At 48.9% G+C, this 18,682-nt stretch overlaps 1 protein-coding gene across 17 annotated transcripts in view; it reads left to right on the forward strand.

Moving 5' to 3' along the window:
- SCPEP1 (serine carboxypeptidase 1) overlaps positions 1-18,682 on the forward strand; it is an 86,109-nt gene that overhangs the window by 17,461 nt on the left and 49,966 nt on the right. For 10 of the 17 annotated variants that reach the window (XR_016388963.1, XR_016388962.1, XR_016388959.1 and 7 more), the window contains exons 7-13: positions 4,884-4,956; positions 8,899-8,936; positions 9,459-9,587; positions 10,219-10,303; positions 11,085-11,198; positions 13,731-13,868; positions 14,880-15,043. Coding sequence is in view for 10 of the 17 variants with exons in the window: in XM_089900866.1 (XP_089756992.1) it covers positions 4,884-4,956; positions 8,899-8,936; positions 9,459-9,587; positions 10,219-10,303; positions 11,085-11,198; positions 13,731-13,868; positions 14,880-15,043 (741 nt within the window). In the remaining 7 variants the exon portion in view is untranslated. Of the gene's footprint in view, positions 1-4,883; positions 4,957-8,898; positions 8,937-9,458; positions 9,588-10,218; positions 10,304-11,084; positions 11,199-13,449; positions 13,625-13,730; positions 13,869-14,879; positions 15,044-16,717; positions 18,154-18,682 lie in introns of those variants that run through there. The other 7 variants (XM_089900865.1, XM_089900871.1, XM_022552778.3 and 4 more) reach the window with 5 other exon arrangements.

Below are 18,682 nucleotides of genomic sequence, written 5' to 3' on the forward strand. Positions count from 1 at the left end.
TTGCAGAGTTTCTGCTGAAAGATCAGCTGTTAACCTTATGGGGATTCCCTTGTGTGTTATTTGTTGTTTTTCCCTTGCTGCTTTTAATATTTTTTCTTTGTATTTAATTTTTTTTTTCTTTTCTTTCTGTGGTACGCGGGCCTCTCACTGCTGTGGCCTCTCCCGTTGCGGAGCACAGGCTCCGGATGCACAGGCTCAGCGGCCATGGCTCATGGGCCCAGCCACTCCGCGGCATGTGGGATCTTCCCAGACCAGGGCATGAACCCGTGTCCCCTGCATCGGCAGGCGGACTCCCAACCACTGCACCACCAGGGAAGCCCTGTATTTAATTTTTGATAGTTTGATTAGTATGTGTCTTGGCCTGTTCCTCCTTGTATTTATCCTGTATGGGACTCTCTGTGCTTCCTGGACTTGATTAATTATTTCCTTTCCCAGATTAGGGAAGTTTTCAACTATAATCTCTTCATATATTTTCTCAATCCCTTTCTATTTCTCTTCTTCTTCTAGGACCCCTATAATTCAAATGTTGGTGCGTTTAATGTTGTCCCAGAGGTCTCTGAGATTGTCCTCAATTCTTTCATTCTTTTTTCTTTATTCTGCTCTGCGGTAGTTATTTCCACTATTTTATCTTCCAGGTCGCTTATCCGTTCTTCTGCCTCAGTTATTCTGCTACTGACCCCTTCTAGAGAATTTTTAATTTCATTTATTGTGGTGTTCATCATTGTTTGTTTCCTCTTTAGTTCTTCTAGGTCCTTGGTAAATGTTTCTTGCATTTTCTCTATTCTATTTCCAATAAAGATTGGATCATCTTTACTATCATTATTCTGAATTCTTTTTCAGGCAGACTGCCTATTTCCTCTTCATTTGTTAGGTCTGGTTGGTTTTTACCTTGCTCCTTCATGTGCTGTGTGTTTTTCTGTCTTTTCATTTTGCTTATCTTACTGTGTTTGGGGTCTCCTTTTCGCAGGCTGCAGGTTCGTAGTTCCCGTTGTTTTTGGTGTCTGTCCCCAGTGGCTAAGGTTGGTTCAGTGGGTTGTGTAGGCTTCTTGGTGGAGGGAACTAGTGCCTGTGTTCTGGTGGATGAGGCTGGATCTTGTCTTTCTGTTGGGCAGGTCCACGTCTGGTGGTGTGTTTTGGGGTGTCTGTGGCCTTACTATGATTTTAGGCAGCCTCTCTGATAATGGATGGGGTTGTGTTCCTGTGTTGCTAGTTGTTTGGCGTAGGGTGTCCAGCACTGTAGCTTGGTGGTTGTTTAGTGGCGTTGGGTCTTGGTGTTGCGATGGAGATCTCTGGGAGATTTTCGCCATTTGATATTACGTGGTGCTGGGAGGTCTCTTGTGGATCAGTGTCCTGAACTTGGCTCTCCCACCTGAGAGGCACAGCCCTGACGCCTGGCTGAAGCACAAAGAGCCCGTCATCCACACGGCTCAGAATAAAAGGGAGAAAAGAAAGAAAGAAGAAGATAAAATAAAGTAAAATAAAACAAAGTCATTAAAATTAAAAATAATTATTAAAAATTTTTTAAAGTAATAAAAAAAAAAGAGAGAAAGAAAGAAAGAAGAGAGCAACCAAACCAAAAAACAAATCCAGAAATGATAACAAGTGTTAAAAACTATACTAGGGGGAAAAAAATGGACAGACAGAACCCTAGGACAAACTGTAAAAGCCAAGCTATACAGACAAAATCACACACAGAAGCATACACATACACACTCACAAAAAGAGAAAAAGGGGGAAAAAAAAAAAAAAATATATATATATATATCGTTGCTCCCGAAGTCCACCTCCTCAATTTGGGATGATTCGTTGTCTATTCAGGTGTTCCACAGATGCAGGGTACATCAAGTTGATTGTGGAGCTTTAATCCGCTGCTCCTGAGGCTGCTGGGAGAGATTTCCCTTTCTCTTCTCTGTTCGCACAGTTCCCGGGGTTCAGGTTTGGATTTGGCCCCGCCTCTTTGTGTAGGTCGCCTGAGGGCATCTGTTCCCGCTCAGACAGGATGAGGTTAAAGGAGCAGGTGATTCGGGGGCTCTGGCTCACTCAGGCAGGGAGGAGGGAGGGGTACGGATGTAGGGCGAGCCTGCGGCGGCAGAGGCCAGCATGACGTTGCACCAGCCTGAGGCACGCCATGGGTTCTCCAGGGGAAGTTGTCCCTGGATCCCGGGACCCTGGCAGTGGCGGACTTCACAGGCTCCTCAGAAGGGGGGTGTGGATAGTGACCTGTGCTTGCACACAGGCTTCTTGGTGGCGGTAGCAGCAGCCTTTGCATCTCATGCCCGTCTCTGGGGTCCGCGCTGTTAGCTGCGGCTCGCGCCCGTCTCTGGAGCTCCTTTAAGCAGCGCTCTTAATCCCCTCTCCTCGCGCACCAGGAAACGGAGGCAAGAAAAAGTCTCTTGTCTCTTCGGCAGCTCCAGACTTTTCCTGGACTCCCTCCCGTCTAGCTGTGGTGCACTAGCCCCCTTCAGGCTGTGTTCACGCCGCCAACCCCAGTCCTCTCCCTGGGATCTGACCTCCGAAGCCCGAGCCTCAGCTTCCAGCCCCCGCCTGTTCCAGCGGGTGAGCAGACAAGCCTCTCGGGCTGGTGAGTGCTGGTTGGCACTGATCCTCTGTGTGGGAATCTCTCCCCGCTTTGCCCTCCGCACCCCTGTTGCTGTGCTCTCCGAAGCTTTCCCCCTCCGCCACCCGCAGTCTCCGCCCGCGAAGGGGCTTCTAGTGTGTGGAAACCTTTCCTCCTTCACAGCTCCCTCCCCCGGGTGCGGGTCCCGTCCCTATTCTTTTGTCTCTTTTTTCTTTTGCCCTACCCAGGTACGTGGGGAGTTTCTTGCCTTTTGGGAGGTCTGAGGTCTTCTGCCAGCGTTCAGTAGGTGTTCTGTAGGAGTTGTTCCACATGTAGATGTATTTCTGATGTATTTGTGGGGAGTAAGGTGGTTTCCACATCTTACTCTTACGCCATCTTGAAGCTCCTCCACAAATAAAGTTTTATTAGAACTCTCACTTGTTTACATATTGCTTGTGGCTGCTTTAGCAGTACAGTGGTAGAGTTGAGTAGCTGCAATGTAGTAGACTTTTGTTCTACAAAGCCTAGAATATTTAATATCTGCCCCTTATAGAAAAAATTGCCAGCCTCTGACGTAGGGGATGTTGTGCACTTCATTTTGCTTTGAATCAGAGGGCACATAATAACCAGATCTAGTCTGATCCCTCCATTGAACTCCTATACCTGGACAGAAAATGATCTGAGTGGTGTTATTTTCACCTGACATGGATGTCCAGTTCTTCATCCATCTTTCACTGAATAATGGTTTTAACATCAATTTTTAATTCTTACGCAAGTCAGTAATTTCATTAGGAGTTTCCAAATGATGGTTTTCTCCTCCCTTCATTTTGTTCGCATTTGTTAGCTGGTATTCTCCTATAAAGTGGAACTTTTCCTCATCAACTGGTAGTATTTAAGTAACTTGAAATAAGTTCCTTTTGGAAAAGCCAAATAATGGCATAATTTTTTCTCTTTTATTACCAGTGTTCAAAGTCAGGCTATTCATTGTTTTCTTATTTTAGATCTCTGAATAGCCTGTGCATTCACATAATTCAAAATTCAAAATATGTAAAAGGTATGCTATAAAAATTCTCCGTCTTGGGCTTCCCTGGTGGCGCAGTGGTTGAGAGTCCGCCTGCCGATGCAGGGGGCACGGGTTCGTGCCCCGGTCCGGGAAGATTCCACGTGCTGCGCAAGCGCGGAGAGGCTGGGCCCGTGAGCCATGGCCGCTGAGCCTGCGCGTCCGGAGCCTGTGCTCCGCAACGGGAGAGGCCACAACAGTGAGAGGCCCGCGTACCGCAAAAAAAAAAAAAAAAAATGTCCGTCTTGCCTCTGTCCCCCGCCCAAGGCAACCTCTGTTAGTTTTTTCAGTACCTTTTCAGAGTATTTCATGCCTATATAAGCTAGTTCATGTATATTCTTTTCCCCCGTTTTTATACAAATGATTGTATATACTGCACACTGTTCCACATGTCTCTTTTTTACTTTAACAATATACCCTGGAGATCTTTTTATATTCGACCATAAAAAGCCTTCTCATTCCTTTTGTTTGTTCGTTTGTTTTTTGTGGTATGCGGGCCTCTCACTGTTGTGGCCTCTCCCGTTGCGGAGCACAGGCTCCAGACGCACAGGCTCAGTGGCTGCGGCTCACGGGCCCAGGCGCTCCGTGGCATCTTCCCGGACCGGGGAACGAACCCGTGTCCCCTGCATCGGCAGGCAGACTCTCAACCACTGCGCCACCAGGGAAGCCCCTCATTCCTTTTTTTAAGCTGCATCATGCACCATGGAAATAACCATAATTAATTTAGCCCACCGTATTGATAAATATTTCAGTTGTTTCCAATGTTCTGCTACTGGGCAGATGAATTCCTTTTAAATGGATAAAAGCAGCAGGGGGCATGAGTTCCCAGTCCTAAGGCATCCATCCCACCCTCAAGGACCTTCTGAGGAGGCCTCCCAGCTCTCCAGTGTCCACTGGAGACAGTGGCGATTGTACCCAGAGAGCCCCCAGAGCACCTTGTGAGAAATCAGAGACCTCCAGGGGAAAGAGTGCCAGCGTCCTTTCTAAGGAAGAGATAGGAGCTACACCAGGTCCCCCGCACATCCTGCCAACACCCTTGGGAAAACTCAAACAGTTCTTACTCATTTTGCAAATGGCAGCAGGAAAGAGTTACCCTTGCCTTCTAGTGGGCATCTGTTGTCTTTGGATATCCAGGGTATCCTGGGTGGGCAGGAGCTGTCTCTGCTCAAGAAAGGCAGTGTATAAAGGCCTGGCTCCCTCATGTTGAGGAAGGGATGGAGGCCCCTGGGTCTTCTTGACAAGGATATTTCTTGGCTTCTCTTTCAGGCCATTCAGCAAGGGACCATCCAGTGCAACTTTGCCGGGGTTGCTTTGGGTGATTCCTGGATCTCTCCCATCGGTAAGTAGGGAATTTTCAGACATTTTAAAAGTCCCTTTCCCTACCCTTCGGGACTTTGGGCTGTGGTATCTAGATCAAAGAACAAGGCAATGGAATTCTCTGGGTCCTTGAAAAAGTCAGCACAGAAAGTGTTTGCTCCAGGAGTATTCCAAGAAATTCAGGAGTGAGAACTCACAGTGCACCTTCCATGGACTGCTACAGGCTGAACCGAGGTCTCTTATTTGATTTTCACAACAAAAGAATCAAATTTTACAGTTGAAGACATTCTAGAGACGTAGAAAGATGATGGAATTTGCCCTCTGACACACAGAATGAGTTGCCTGGGCAGGATACAAACCCAAGTCTGTTTGTCATCTCGTCCTGTCCACCATCCTTATGCTAACATGAGCATTTGGGGTGAAATTCCCACCTGTTGCTCATTTTGATGGTGAGGCAGGGCTACCATCTGGTCCTGTAACTCAGAGGTTCGAAGTTTCATAACCTGAGCATCCTTGTTGGGAGTATAGATAAAAGTTGTTTGGATTGTATACACCCAAGGTGTGGCTTCAGGCATCTGAAATAGTCACTGTGGTAGGGTTAACTCTAGTGAGGATTTCTAAGTCTCAGCAATGTTGATGTTTTGAGCGTCATGTGATTCTTTGTTGTGGGGGGGGGGTGTCCTGTGCAGTGAAGGATATTAGCAGCATCTCTACCCGTTAGATGCCAGTATTTCCACCCCAGCTTGGCAACCAACAATATCTCCAGACATATTGCCAAATGTCCCCAGGGGACAAAATCACCCCAGTTAGGAACTACTGCCCTAACCTAACAAAAGGTGACTTTTCACAGACAAAACCAAACGGTAGAGTTAGATTTCAGAAGAGAAGTTGCCTCTGAAATAGGGAGGGGAATAAGCTGGAAAGGGACACGAAGGAACTTTTTAGGCTCTCGTTGGGTGGTTGTTACATGAGTGGATGTGTTAATCGAAACTCTTCTAAATGTATGTCTGTGGTTTGTGATGATGCCTCAGGTTTTTAAAAATAATAATTTATACAAGGTAATATTTTCCCCTTAAAAGATAGAGATTTGGCTTGTTACAGAGCCATGTCCCTGATGGATTCAAGACATTCTGAAGCTGCTTGGAATGGTTATTTCTTGCCCTCGTTCTTGGCATCTCCAGGGCAGGGGTTAAAGGACAGAACTGAAAGCTCAGTCCGCATTGTGAAAAGGGCTGCTCTTTGTGTTTCCTTCCTGGATGTACTTCCTAGGACGCCAAGATGTTGCAGAAGCCTTGACCTGAGGCGTGAGGGAGTCAGCAGGTTTCCTGACAGGTGTCTCACTCAGAGTGACGGTCCTGGCCTCACACTTCCTTCGAGGGTCTCATCACAGCTGTGTTAATAACACTAAACACTTTTCATGTGTTAACTTCACTTAATGTTTGCAACAGCTCCATGGGATGGATGGTATTATTATCCTAGTTTTGGAGGTGATGAAATGGAGACTCAGAGAGGTTAAGCAATCTTCCTAAAGTCACACAGCTAAAGCCAGGATGCACATGAAGGCAGCAGGCAGTGGAATCCATGCACTTAACCATTACCCTGCATTCCTCCCTGAGACCAGTAAGTTAGCCTCATGGCTTTGCATGTGCTCTTCATCTGGTCCAAAATCTCCCGAATTCACATTGTTGTGACCCACCTCCCCTTTTGAATCTTCCTGCCCAGCTCTTAATCCCTCCTTCCAGGTCCACCTTGATCTCTTCTTCCAGATCCACCTTACGTATCACTCTTCCACCCCAGGAGTACTCTCTTTTTTGAAGAAGTACTATTAATTTTCACAAGCAATTATTAATTGCTCGCTAGGGAGTAGTTGTTTTGTTGGGTGCTAGGAAAGATGCACAGACATGCTTCATTTCTTCAAGAGGATCTGCACAGTTCAATATGGTAGCCGTAGCCACATATGACTATTTACATTAATTAAAATACATAAAATTTTCCATCTTTCATTTGTACTACACACAATTTCAAAGTGCCCAGTAGCCACATGTGGCTGTTGACTATTGTTTTGGACCACACAGATACAGAACATTTTGAGAATTCCCTGGCGGTCCAGTGGGTTAGGACTCTGTGCTTCCACTGCAGGGGGCACGGGTTCAATCCCTGGTCGGGGAACTACGATCCCACAAGCCTCGCGGTGTGGAAGAAAAAGAAAAAGATATAGAACATTTCCATCATTGCAGAAAGTTCTACTGGACATCAGAGGTCCGCATCAGAGTTCAGCAACTACGGCCTCCAAGTCAATTCTGTCCTGCCACTCTGCTTTAGTAAATAAAGTTTTTACTGGGACACAGTCACGCCTGTTTATTTACATATCCTCTGACTGTTTGGAGGCTGCCAAAACAGGGTTGAGTAGCTGTAACAGAGATCAGCTGGCCTGCCAAGCCAGAAATATTTATTATTTATCTCTTTCTTTCAGAAAAAGTTTGTCAGTCCCTGGTCTAGATCAAGCAGGGAATGGGATGCATTGGAGAACTGCAGGTGATTCTTTATAAGAAACTGAGGGGGCTTCCCTGGTGGCGCAGTGGTTGAGAGTCCGCCCGCCGATGCAGGGGACACGGGTTCGTGCCCCGGTCCGGGAAGATCCCACATGCCGCGGAGCGGCTGGGCCCGTGAGCCATGGCCGCTGAGCCTGCGCATCCGGAGCCTGTGCTCCGCAACGGGAGAGGCCACAACAGTGAGAGGCCCGCGTACCTCAAAAAAAAAAAAAAAAAAAAGAGAGAAACTGAGGCACAGGTTTGATGGTTTAGCTGGAGAGGTGAATGACAACTGGGTCCTGTAGGACCTGGTGTGCCTGCATTTCTCAGGGTGTGCTCTGAAGAATATCAGTCCAATGAAGTGCTATGCAAAGGGCTCCATGGCCAAATAAGTTTCAGAAGTGCCAAATACTGGTCCCACTTCCTCATGGTTCACAGGTACATTAAAGGCTCTGAGAAGTCCTGCAGTAAAAAATAAAAATATGTTGTCTTTTGCATAACCCCAAAGGTATTTCACCACCAAGTCATTTTTCCTTCTAATACTTTGGTTAACATTCTGTAGAACTGGGGTTATTTGAAACAGACTTTGAGATACTTGGGCTTAGGGGGAACCATTGAAGTCTTTTAAGCAAAGGAGTGACGTGTTCAAATGTGCTCTATAAGTTGTGGTCCTTGATGGAAATCAACTGTACTTCAGTTTCTTTTTTTAATTACAGAAGAAGAAAATCACATAAGCCAAAAAAAAAAAAGGTGTGGGCCTTGCTACTTTTTTGGCACATCTCTCAATGGCACTAGCCGTACCTAGTGTTATGGTAGTTGTGAACTTGTCCAAACCAAGCCCAACTATGCTCTTTGAAGTCAGGTGTTGTCTTACTCATGTTTATATCTTATAAAGCTCCTTACTGGCTTTAGGCCCATAGTAAACTCTCAATACATTTTCGGGATTGAAATGAATTGATTGGCAGTTACAGCACAGACACTTGTGAGGTCATTAGTCTTCTTCCTTAATTAGCTCCTTGACGGAAGCTGGCGTCCCCAAATTGGAGGAGCAGGCAGGATGCAGAGCAGAACTCTGAAGGTGGGGAAATATTTTAGGCTGTCACAAAGTCTAGAAGTCTGCAAATGAGGGCCTCCACTGCACACGCACTGCTTGGCTGTGGTGCCATCCCTGGCGACTCACTGGCTGTGCCAGTATCAGGCCAAATTAATGTAGCATTTAGTCCTGAGTCACCAGAAAGACCCCCACAGCCTCGCCCCACCTCCCAGCCACTGAGACATCAGCCCTGCATGGGCCCTGGTGAGTTAAGGGGCCTTCAGACCCAAAGCCACTGCATTTCTTCTGTCTCTTTCTGCTTTGGAAGGAAAACTAGTTAGGTATTTTGTGGGGAGGACAGAGCCACAACAAACTTATTTTATTATGTGGTTTCCTTTAGATTCAGTGCTCTCCTGGGGACCTTACTTGTACAGCATGGTAAGTAGATGAGTCCCCAACTCTGCACGTTCTGTGGTTAACAGCCCAGCTGACCTCTTCTGGTTCTGTCCGAAGGAAGGACAAAGCTAGCTGGGTTTGCCTGTGTGGTTGACATTGCCCCTTAGGGACTTATCAAATAATCTGTATCAAATCAAAGACCCTAAGCAACAGCCGGCCTTGGGGACAAATTTAAAGAAATATCAGCACAGTTACCCATTTCTCCAGCTATAAGAAATGCACATTTTAAAATTCCCCCCCCCAGCTTTTTATTACAGACATTTTCAAATATGCAGAAAAGTTGAAAGATCATGGGGAACACCCATATACCCATCACTTAGACTCAGTTACCATTTTCCTATATTTCCGTCATCAATAAACACAGCACTTGTAATGCTGTGCTTTCATATGGACGGTCCCCTTTCTCCTTCCTGCCGTTCTTTCTGTTACCCATCCCTAACTGGAGCAATGCCAGATTTGTGTCTCTCACAAAGTGGGCCTTTTAGTTCTTGCTTTGCGTTCCAGTCTCTTCTCGACGACCAAGGTCTGGCAGAGGTGTCTCGGGTTGCAGAACAAGTCCTGGATGCCATAAATAAGAGACTCTACAAAGAGGCCACCGAGCTGTGGGGGAAAGCAGAAATGGTCATTGAACAGGTAAGAGGGGACGCGCTCGGGGCCAGCCTGCTTGGCTTTTCCCCTTGGGTGAAGGGACCTTGGTTGGTGTTGTTAGGATTGGGATCTATCCTGAGACTGCCCACAAGTCGAGAAATGCTGTCAAACTAAACGATAAATCTGACGAGTCTGAGCAAAGACGGGGTCAGAAAGCCACCCAGCCTGCAAGACTTGCCTGCCTCTTGACTGAAGGTATGGCTTCTATAAAAAAGAATATGTCCCACAGATTTGCCAAACACAGAGGCAAGTGTTTGGATCCTTGCCGAGCAGTGCTTTGGCCCCAGTGAGCCAGGAGGGAAGAATGCACAGGCTGAGGACTTCAGTATGTAGGACACTGTAGCTCGGTTTTCCCTGGTAATTAACACACAGGCCCTTGGTTTCCTCCTGCGGCATCGGAGCTCCACTCGGATGAGCTGCTCACTATGCCAGGAGACTGGGCTGACACTGCTGCTGGTCTCTGAGCCTTAAGGTCTACATTTCTTTCTGGTCCGAGCAAATGTACAGAGTTAAAGCTGTCCTCGGATAAGGTGGAGAGCCAGGTGCCGTTCTGTTTTGCAACTTTGATAATGAATAAATAAAACAAACAGCCAAATATATTTCTTCTGTATTTCAGAACACAGACGGGGTGAACTTCTATAACATCTTAACTAAGACGTCTCCCACGAAATCGAGTCTAGAATTCACCCAGAGCCACATAGGTGAGTGGACCTTGAAGTTGCTAGACCCTGTCTCAGCCTGCGTGTGAGAAGAAACCAATTTTTTAAAAAGCTTTATTGATATATAATTTACATACCATAAAATTCACCCATTTTAAGTGTGTGATTCCATGGTTTTTAGTTTATTTACAGAGCTGTGCGCTCATCACCACAATCGAGTTTTAGCACATTTCCATCACCCCAGAAAAATCCCACATGTCTGTCTGCAGTCAGTTTCTGTTCCCACGCCCAGCCCCAGGCAACCACTAGTCTGCTTTCGGTCTCTGTACATTTGCCATTTCAGGACATTTCACATAGATGGAGTCCTGCACTAGGTAGTATTTTGCATCCGGCTTCTTGCACTTAGACAGTGTTTTGAAGTTTGGAAACCAGCTTCTGCACATTGAATTACGATGTCAGTTCTCCTAAAGGCTGGATTGAGTTGTCTTCCCTGTGGGTGCTGAATGCCTGGTATCCTTCTGCCATGTAGAAGCTGCAGGAGGCCTCTAGATTCCACTCAGCTGATTGCCTTTGGCCGTGCTGGATAATCTCAGTGGCCCCAGAGTACATAAAATGCAGCAATCAAAACCAATAAAGCATCTCCACTTTGAACATGTTCCTGACTCCCCCCACCCCCCCGCCATCTGGGGGGAATCAGGGGGACACCTTTCTTCTTCCAGGTGCAGGCCTCCCTCTTACACACAGCATCCCCGGCAGCTTAGAAAAGAGGTTCTCTTGGTCTTATTTCCAGTCTTTCGACTCACCGTGTACCAGTTTGTTTTAGTTTACCTTTTCCAGCGCCACGTGAGACACTTACAGCAGGATGCCTTAAGTCAGCTCATGAATGGTCCCATCAGAAAGAAACTCAAAATTATTCCTGAAGATTGCTCCTGGGGAGGTAACTTGTGTGACCTAATTAAAGCGTCTTTTGTAGAGCTGGGGGGTGGTGAAAAAGGTGGAAATTCAAAGGCCTTAATTTGTTGAATGGGCTTTGGTGGTGGCGATAGTGTGTTGCAGGTAGAATAGTGTTGACATTGATAGATGAGCAAACATAGAAAGACAGTAAATAACATGCCAAAATTGGTTCAGAATCGGGGGTTGGTAAGGGAAGTGGGTGGGGAGAGAAACGAAGCGACTTTTTATAAGTGGAAGCCAGGAGTGAGTACATGGGAATCATCACACCCTCCTCTTTACTTTTGTATCAGTGTGAGGTTTTCCATAATAAAAAATTGAGATTAAAAAAGCCATGCCCAGGGTTTCCCTGGTGGCGCAGTGGTTGAGAGTCCGCCTGCCGATGCAGGGGACACGGGTTCGTGCCCCGGTCCGGGAAGATCCTGTGCTCCGCAGCGGGAGAGGCCACAACAGTGAGAGGCCCGCGTACCGCAAAAAAAAAAAAAAGCCATGCCCAAGGCCACAGTTGGTTGTGGGTGAGACTTCCAGACAAAGGTCCTTTCGGACAGGGTTTGAGAAGCTCTCTCGGGCTGGCCTCTGCAGGCGTCCTGATGTGGATGTGGTCTGGCTTCTACTGCATTCTGGTCTGAAGGTCATAGTGGGGAAATACTGGGGTCCTCAGGGACCCCAGTAAGTTCCTGCTCAGTCTTATAGGGAAGCCGTGAGCAAGTGGGACTCCCAGACTCCTGGAGGGGAAACACTCAAGCTGAGGAGGGTTTTGTTCATGTCTAAGAGACCCCAAAGCTATGCCTCTGTTAGGGCAGAATGTTGACAGCGGCGGAGAGGCTGGGACTTGGCTCTGGCCCTGGCTTCTTCAGGGGACACGGCCACCTTCCCAACACGCAGTCAACAGAGGACTCGTCCTAGACCTAGTGTCTTCATTTCCCCCCCATCCCTTAGAGTTTTCTAGTAATGAGGGAAAAGTTAGCTCAAACAAAAGAATGTGGTGTCAGAACTTTAAGGGGTACAGACACCCATGGGAGGTTGGATGCTGAGAAGGAGGAGATATGAGCACCCCCAGGAGGCCAGGTGAAGGTCAAGCTCACAAGAGCACATCTTTCCAGCTCAACCCCCTCATCTTACCTTCATGACAGTGTTGTCCAGCCCCAGCTTCTCTCGTTATAGGGACCCTCCCTCGCTGCCCAGTGTGTCTGGACGGGCGAGCCAACTACACTTTTGCAGATGAAAACTGATAAGAGCAAACTCTCCCTGGCTCAGGTGTGCCTGTGTATGGGTCTGGAAAGGACAGACTGTCCTTTCCGGGTACCCTCAGTGTCCCAAGTCCAGTTTGTAGTTAAGGCCTACATACTTCGGAGTCAGCCAGGCCTGCGTTCCGGTCCCAGCTTGCCACTGGCTGTTTCGCCCGGGGCGTGTTGCTCAGCCTCTCTGAGCCTTATTTTCTTTAGCCATTGCACAGGCTAAAGAAGCTAACCTCGCAGGGTTGGTGAAGGGAGGAGGCAATGGGATGTTGCTTGCAGAGTGCTTACTTAGCACAGTGACTGGCAACTAAAAGTCAATGATGGCTGCTGCCGTCGTTCAGTACATACGATGACAGTGATGCTCAGGGATCCGGCAAGAAGGCTGTGCGGACCGCCTCCCCTCTTGCCTGGGGCTAGTCATCCATGTGACTTTACCAAGGGCCAGCTCCGAATTGGTTTAGTACTGATTTGTTGATTACTAAGGTAGCCCTACTGGTTCAGAGCTTAAAACTTGGTCCTGAAAAAGCAAAAACAAAGCAAAACAAAAAAACCTTGTCTCTGGTGTGACTCAGCAAAGGAGGAAAACTAATGCTGGCCCCAAATCAGTTTGTCCCCTGAGAGGACCAGCGCGATGGTATTTTCTTTTTTTTTTAATTTTATTTATTTTTTTGGCTGCATTGGGTCTTCGTTGCTGCGCGCGGGCTTTCTGTAGTTGTGGAGAGTGGAGGCTAATCTTTGTTGCGGTGCGTGGGCTTCTCATTGTGGTGACTTCTCTTGTTGTGGAGCACGGGCTCTAGGCACGCGGGCTTCAGTTGTTGCGGCATGTGGGCTCAGTAATTGTGGCGCACGGGCTTAGTTGATCCGCGGCGTGTGTGATCTTCCCGAACCAGGGATTGAACCCGTGTCCCCTGTGTTGGCAGGCGGATTCTTAACCACTGCGCCACCAGGGAAGTCCCTCAAAGGGTATTTTCTAAACCTCCCTGTTTCCTTGGGTGTTAGCTTTCTCTGGGTTTCCATCCCTCATGACAGATGGCATCTGCTGTCATCACAAGCACCTGGATGACCGGACACGTGTGCTCTTTGGGATCCCCTTCTACACGGCCAGCTCGGGACACAGATTTCTGGGCCAGCTGGTCCCTGTTGGTGAAGCAGCTGTGTATTCGGTCTTTGTTAGGTGCTGCACGGTGGTCACTTTTGGGTGCTGGGTGCTCTGGGCTGAAAGGTGCCTCTTGTTCTGGCAGGTTCCAAGCTGCTACCTCTTTCTCCTTCCCCTTGTACAGGCCAGGCTGCCAGCGTCTTCCTGAACATGGAGGGGGACTTCATGAAACCCGTCATCAGCATTGTGGACGAGCTGCTGGAAGCCGGGGTCAACGTGACCGTGTATAATGGGCAGCTTGACCTCATCGTGGACACCATGGGTAGGAACCACTCGGGGCCCATGGAGGCAGTGTCGTGGGTTGAGCTGGAAGGGAACTGGCCTCTTGGGGGACTGTTGACATTGAAATGGCAGGAGGAAGGCCATTTCCTGTTACATGCATCCACCCCTGACCTTGACTCTTTGAAGAGGGTAGGGCTGCCCGAGGTTGTGACCCCTCAGAGAAGCCTGGCCTGTCCAGCTTTTGAGGCCTTAGGTATGATTACAGAAAAGGATAATACCCACGCCCACCTCGAAATTTAAAAAGAAGACATTTCCCTAGCCACCGGACAGAGGCACCATTTAACTGAGGGAAAACCTCATTTTTGTGCAGCGTCACAGGGGATGGTAAAGCACTGCAGCGTGAATCAAGACAGCCCTGCTGACCCTGTAAAGATGAGGACCCAGGGGAAATGGTCTTGGTGGGGTCCCTCCCGCGTTGGCTGCCACCTGTGCCCACCTCTGGTTTCAGGGAGGGCCAGGGAGAAGCTCAGGCAGGTTCTCAGAACTGGCAGATAAATCGAGGCACATGGTCTGGAGGGTATGAGCGTTCCTCAGAGTCAGCGGGATTGAATATTTTTGCGACTTGGGAGCCAAGGGTACTGAGGACGATTTGAAAAGGTTCTGTGTTTCTTCCACGACCTCCCCGATGTGATCCAGCATCTCCTTACCCTGAGGCTTCTCCGTCCTCCTGACAGTGCTGTCCACCTCCAGAGGTCCCCGATTTCCTTCCTACAGAGCGTAGGGCAGTGGGAGGGTCAGGAGCAAAAAGTAGTCACAGCTGTTAGGTTTCTCCTGGGCAGCCTGGCTGTGGCTGGGACAACCAGTGCTACAAATGCAGAGTCCCAGGCCATGCCCAGACCTACTGCATTGGAATGTGCATTTTAACAAGATCCCAAAGTGAGTTTTATGTACATCCCAGCTTGCAGATTCCATGCCGAATCATGGGACCCAGATTTTGGGTTCTCCTCCACTCAGCTCTTAATGCTGGGCCCTTCTTTATCCCCCTCACCAGGTCAGGAGGCCTGGGTGCGAAAACTGGAGTGGGCAGAACTGCCCAAATTCAGTCAGCTGAAGTGGAAGCCCCTGCACAGTGACCCTAAGACTTCAGAAACGTCTGCCTTTGTCAAGTCCCACAAGAACCTGGCTTTCTACTGGATTCTCAGAGCTGGACACATGGTGAGAGAGGGTCAGCGTTTGTTCCAGATTTGCCACTCGAGTTGGGGGCGGAAGAGCCACACGCACTGGTCTCATAAGTGCATTGGGTTTGGGGGTGTTTTGGGGTTGCTAATGAAACTCTATTTGTGAGTAAATCCTCCTGAGAGACTTACGCTGGGTTCTCTATCCTCTGCTCTTTAGATTAAATGAGTTGAATGTTACTTTCCTCTGGACAGTTTGTCCTGAAGGAACAACTTGTCCCAAGGGAGGGAGGGAGGGAGAAATTGTCTTTCCCTGACATTTTCAGGGAGTGAAATCAGAGCTCGGTGGTCTGTAAGGCTGAGCACAGTGCAGAGTACAAGTGTTTGTGAGGAGCGGTGGCTCTGGAACTTCAATTCAGAAGTGGCTTCACCAGCAACGACGGGCACTGAGGCTGCAGCACTCTTGCACTTGCCTAGCGAACACGTTGTTTTCCCTTAGGCTGTAGGTGGACTGAGTAGCTTTCCCTGGGCTGAGGGAGATGATGGAGGGATGGATCCACTATGCAAGCACATGCACACACGTGCACACGCATACACACACAGACTACCTGCAAAGGAGCCAAAGACGGGAATGCCCAGGAAGCAGAGGGGCCCAGGTGTTTCCCTCACGGTTATGCTTTGGTCCAGCCGTTTAAATGCAGGCTCTCCTTTCGTCCCAGATGGCAGTTTGCTGGAGGAGATCTGTGGGAGAGATGGTAAGGCTTGGCGCCATAGCACTAAGACAGAATCTCCACAGAGAAGGGGCTGAGGGACAGCTATCTGGCTAGAAAGGAGAGCCTAAGGAACTGGCCTTAAAGCTTCATTTGCACAGTGAGCACATCATAGAGCATTCACTTGGACTGCCAAGGAAATGCTGAGGGACTTGAGGGTTACCAACAGTGGTTCTCAACTGGGGTCAGTTTTGCCCCAAGGGGACTTCAGGGATGTCTGGAGACATTTGGGGTTGTCACAGCTTGGGGAAGGTTGCTACTGGTATGTGGTGGGCAGAGGCCATGGATCCTCGTAAACATCCTGCCGCACACAGGCCAGCCCCCCGCCACAGAGAATTGTGCTGCGTGAAACGTTAGTCGTGTCAAGGTTGAGAAACCCTGACCTAGAGGAAAGTGGGAGCTTGGGTATATGGTATACCTGTTCTCACAATATTTATTAGGTATCTTGACCATGAATAACTTATCCTCAACCTCTCTGACCCTTAGTCTTCTATATTTTTTTATATATAAATTTATTTATTTTATTTATTTATTTTTGGCTGTGTTGGGTCTTCGCTGCTGTGCGTGGGCTTTCTCTAGTTGTGGTGGGGGGGGGCTACTCTTCGTTGCTGTGGGCAGGCTTCTCACTGCAGTGGCTTCTCTTGTTGTGGAGCACAGGCTCTAGGCGCTCGGGCTTCAGTAGTTGTGGCACGTGCGCTCAGTAGTTGTGGCTCATGGGATCTAGAGCGCAGGCTCAGTAGTTGTGACGCATGGGCTTAGTTGCTCCGCGGCATGTGGGATCTTCCCAAACCAGAGATCGAACCCATGTCCCTTGCATGGGCAGGCAGACTCAACCACTGCGCCACCAGGAAAGCCCTTCCCTTAGTCTTCTCTTAAGAACCTCCCAGAGAGAGACGGGAAGATAGCAGAAGAGTAGGACGTGGAAACCACCTTCCTCCCCACAGATACATCAGAAATACATCTACACGTGGAATAACTCCTACAGAACACCCACTGAACGCTGGCAGAAGACCTCAGACCTCCCAAAAGGCAAGAAACTCCCCACGTACCTGGGTAGGGCAAAAGAAAAAAAGAAAGAACAGAGACAAAAGAATAGGGATGGGACCTGCACCAGTTGGAGGGAGCTGTGAAGGAGGAAAGGTTTCCAGACACTAGAAGCCCCTTCGCAGGCAAAGACTGCGGGTGGCGGAGGGGGAAAGAAGCTTCAGAGCCACGGAGAACGCAGCAACAAGGGTGCGGAGGGCAAAGCGGAGAGATTCCCGCACAGAGGATCGGTGCCGACCAGCACTCACCAGCCCGAGAGACTTGTCTGCTCACCTGCCGGGGCGGGCTGGGGCTGGTAGCTGAGGCTCGGGCTTCAGAGGTCAGATCCCAGGGAGAGGACTGGGGTTGGCGGCGTGAACACAGCCTGAAGGGGTTAGTGCGCCATGGCTAGCTGGGAGGGAGTCTGGGAAAAGTCTGGAGCTGCCGAAGAGACGAGACATTTTCTTGCCTCTTTGTTTCCTGGTGCGTGAGGAGAGGGGATTAAGAGCACTGCTTAAAGGAGCTACGGAGATGGGCGCGAGCTGCAGCTATCAGCAAGGACCCCAGACACGGGCATGAGATGCTAAGCCTGCTGCTGCAGCGACCAAGAAGCCTGTGTGCAAGCACAGGTCACTCTCCACACCTCCCCTCCCAGGAGCATGTGCAGCCCGCCACTGCCAGGGTACCGGGATCCAGGGACAACTTACCCGGGAGAACACACGGCGCGCCTCGGGCTGGTGCAATGTCACGCTGGCCTCTGCTGCCGTGGACTCACCCTGCATCCGTACCCCTCCCTCCCCCCGGCCTGAGTGAGCCAGAGCCCCCGAATCAGCTGCTCCTTTAACCCTGTCCTGTCTGAGCAAAGAACAGACGCCCTCAGGCGACCTACACGCACAGGCAGGGCCAAATCCAAACCTGAACCCCGGGAGCTGTGTGAACAAAGAAGAGAAAGGGAAATCTCTCCCAGCAGCCTCAGAAGCAGCGGATTAAAGCTCCACAGTCTACTTGATGTACCCTCCATCTGTGAAATACCTGAATAGACAACGAACCATCCCAAATTGAGAAGGTGGACTTTGGGAGCAAGATAGATTATTTTTTTCTCCTTTTCCTCTTTTTGTAAGTGTGTATGTGTATGCTTCTGTGTGACATTTTTTCTGTATACCTTTGCTTTCACCATTTGTCCTAGGGTTCTGTCTGTCTGTTTTTTGTTTTGTTTTGTTTTACTTTTCAAAATTTTTTTCTTAATAATTATTTTATTTTACCTTACTTTATGTTATTTTATCCCCTTCCTTCCTTCCTTCCTTCCTTCCTTCCTTCCTTCCTCTCCTTCCCTCCCTCCTTCCCTCCCTCCTTCCCTCCCTCCTTCCCTCCCTCCTTCCCTCCCTCCTTCCCTCCTTCCTTCCTTCCTTCCTTCCTTCCTTCCTTCCTTCCTTCCTTCCTTCCCTCCTTCCCTCCCTCCCTCCCTCCCTCCCTTTTATTCTAAGCCATGTGGAGGACAGTCTCTTGGTGCTCCATCCAGGCATCAGGGCTGTGCCACTGAGGTGAGAGAGCCAAGTTCAGGACACTGGTCCACAATAGACCTCCCAGCTCCACATAATATCAAACAGCGAAAATCTCCCAGAAATCTCCATCTCAATGCCAAGACCCAGCTTCACTCAACGACCAGCAAGCTACAGTGCTGGACACCATATGCCAAACAACTAGCAAGACAGGAACACAGCCCCACCCATTAGCAGAGAGGCTGCCTAAAATCATAATAAGGCCACAGACACCACAAAACACAACACCAGACGTGGACCTGCCCACCAGAAAGACAAGATCCAGCCTCATCCACCAGAACACAGGCACTAGTCCCCTCCACCAGGAAACCTACACAACCCACTGAA

The sequence above is a fragment of the Delphinapterus leucas genome, chromosome 19 (assembly GCF_059928025.1).
Source record: "Delphinapterus leucas isolate spDelLeu-1000000601 "Yukka" chromosome 19, BTC_Dleu_Yukka2, whole genome shotgun sequence".
Classification (NCBI taxonomy): domain Eukaryota; kingdom Metazoa; phylum Chordata; class Mammalia; order Artiodactyla; family Monodontidae; genus Delphinapterus; species Delphinapterus leucas.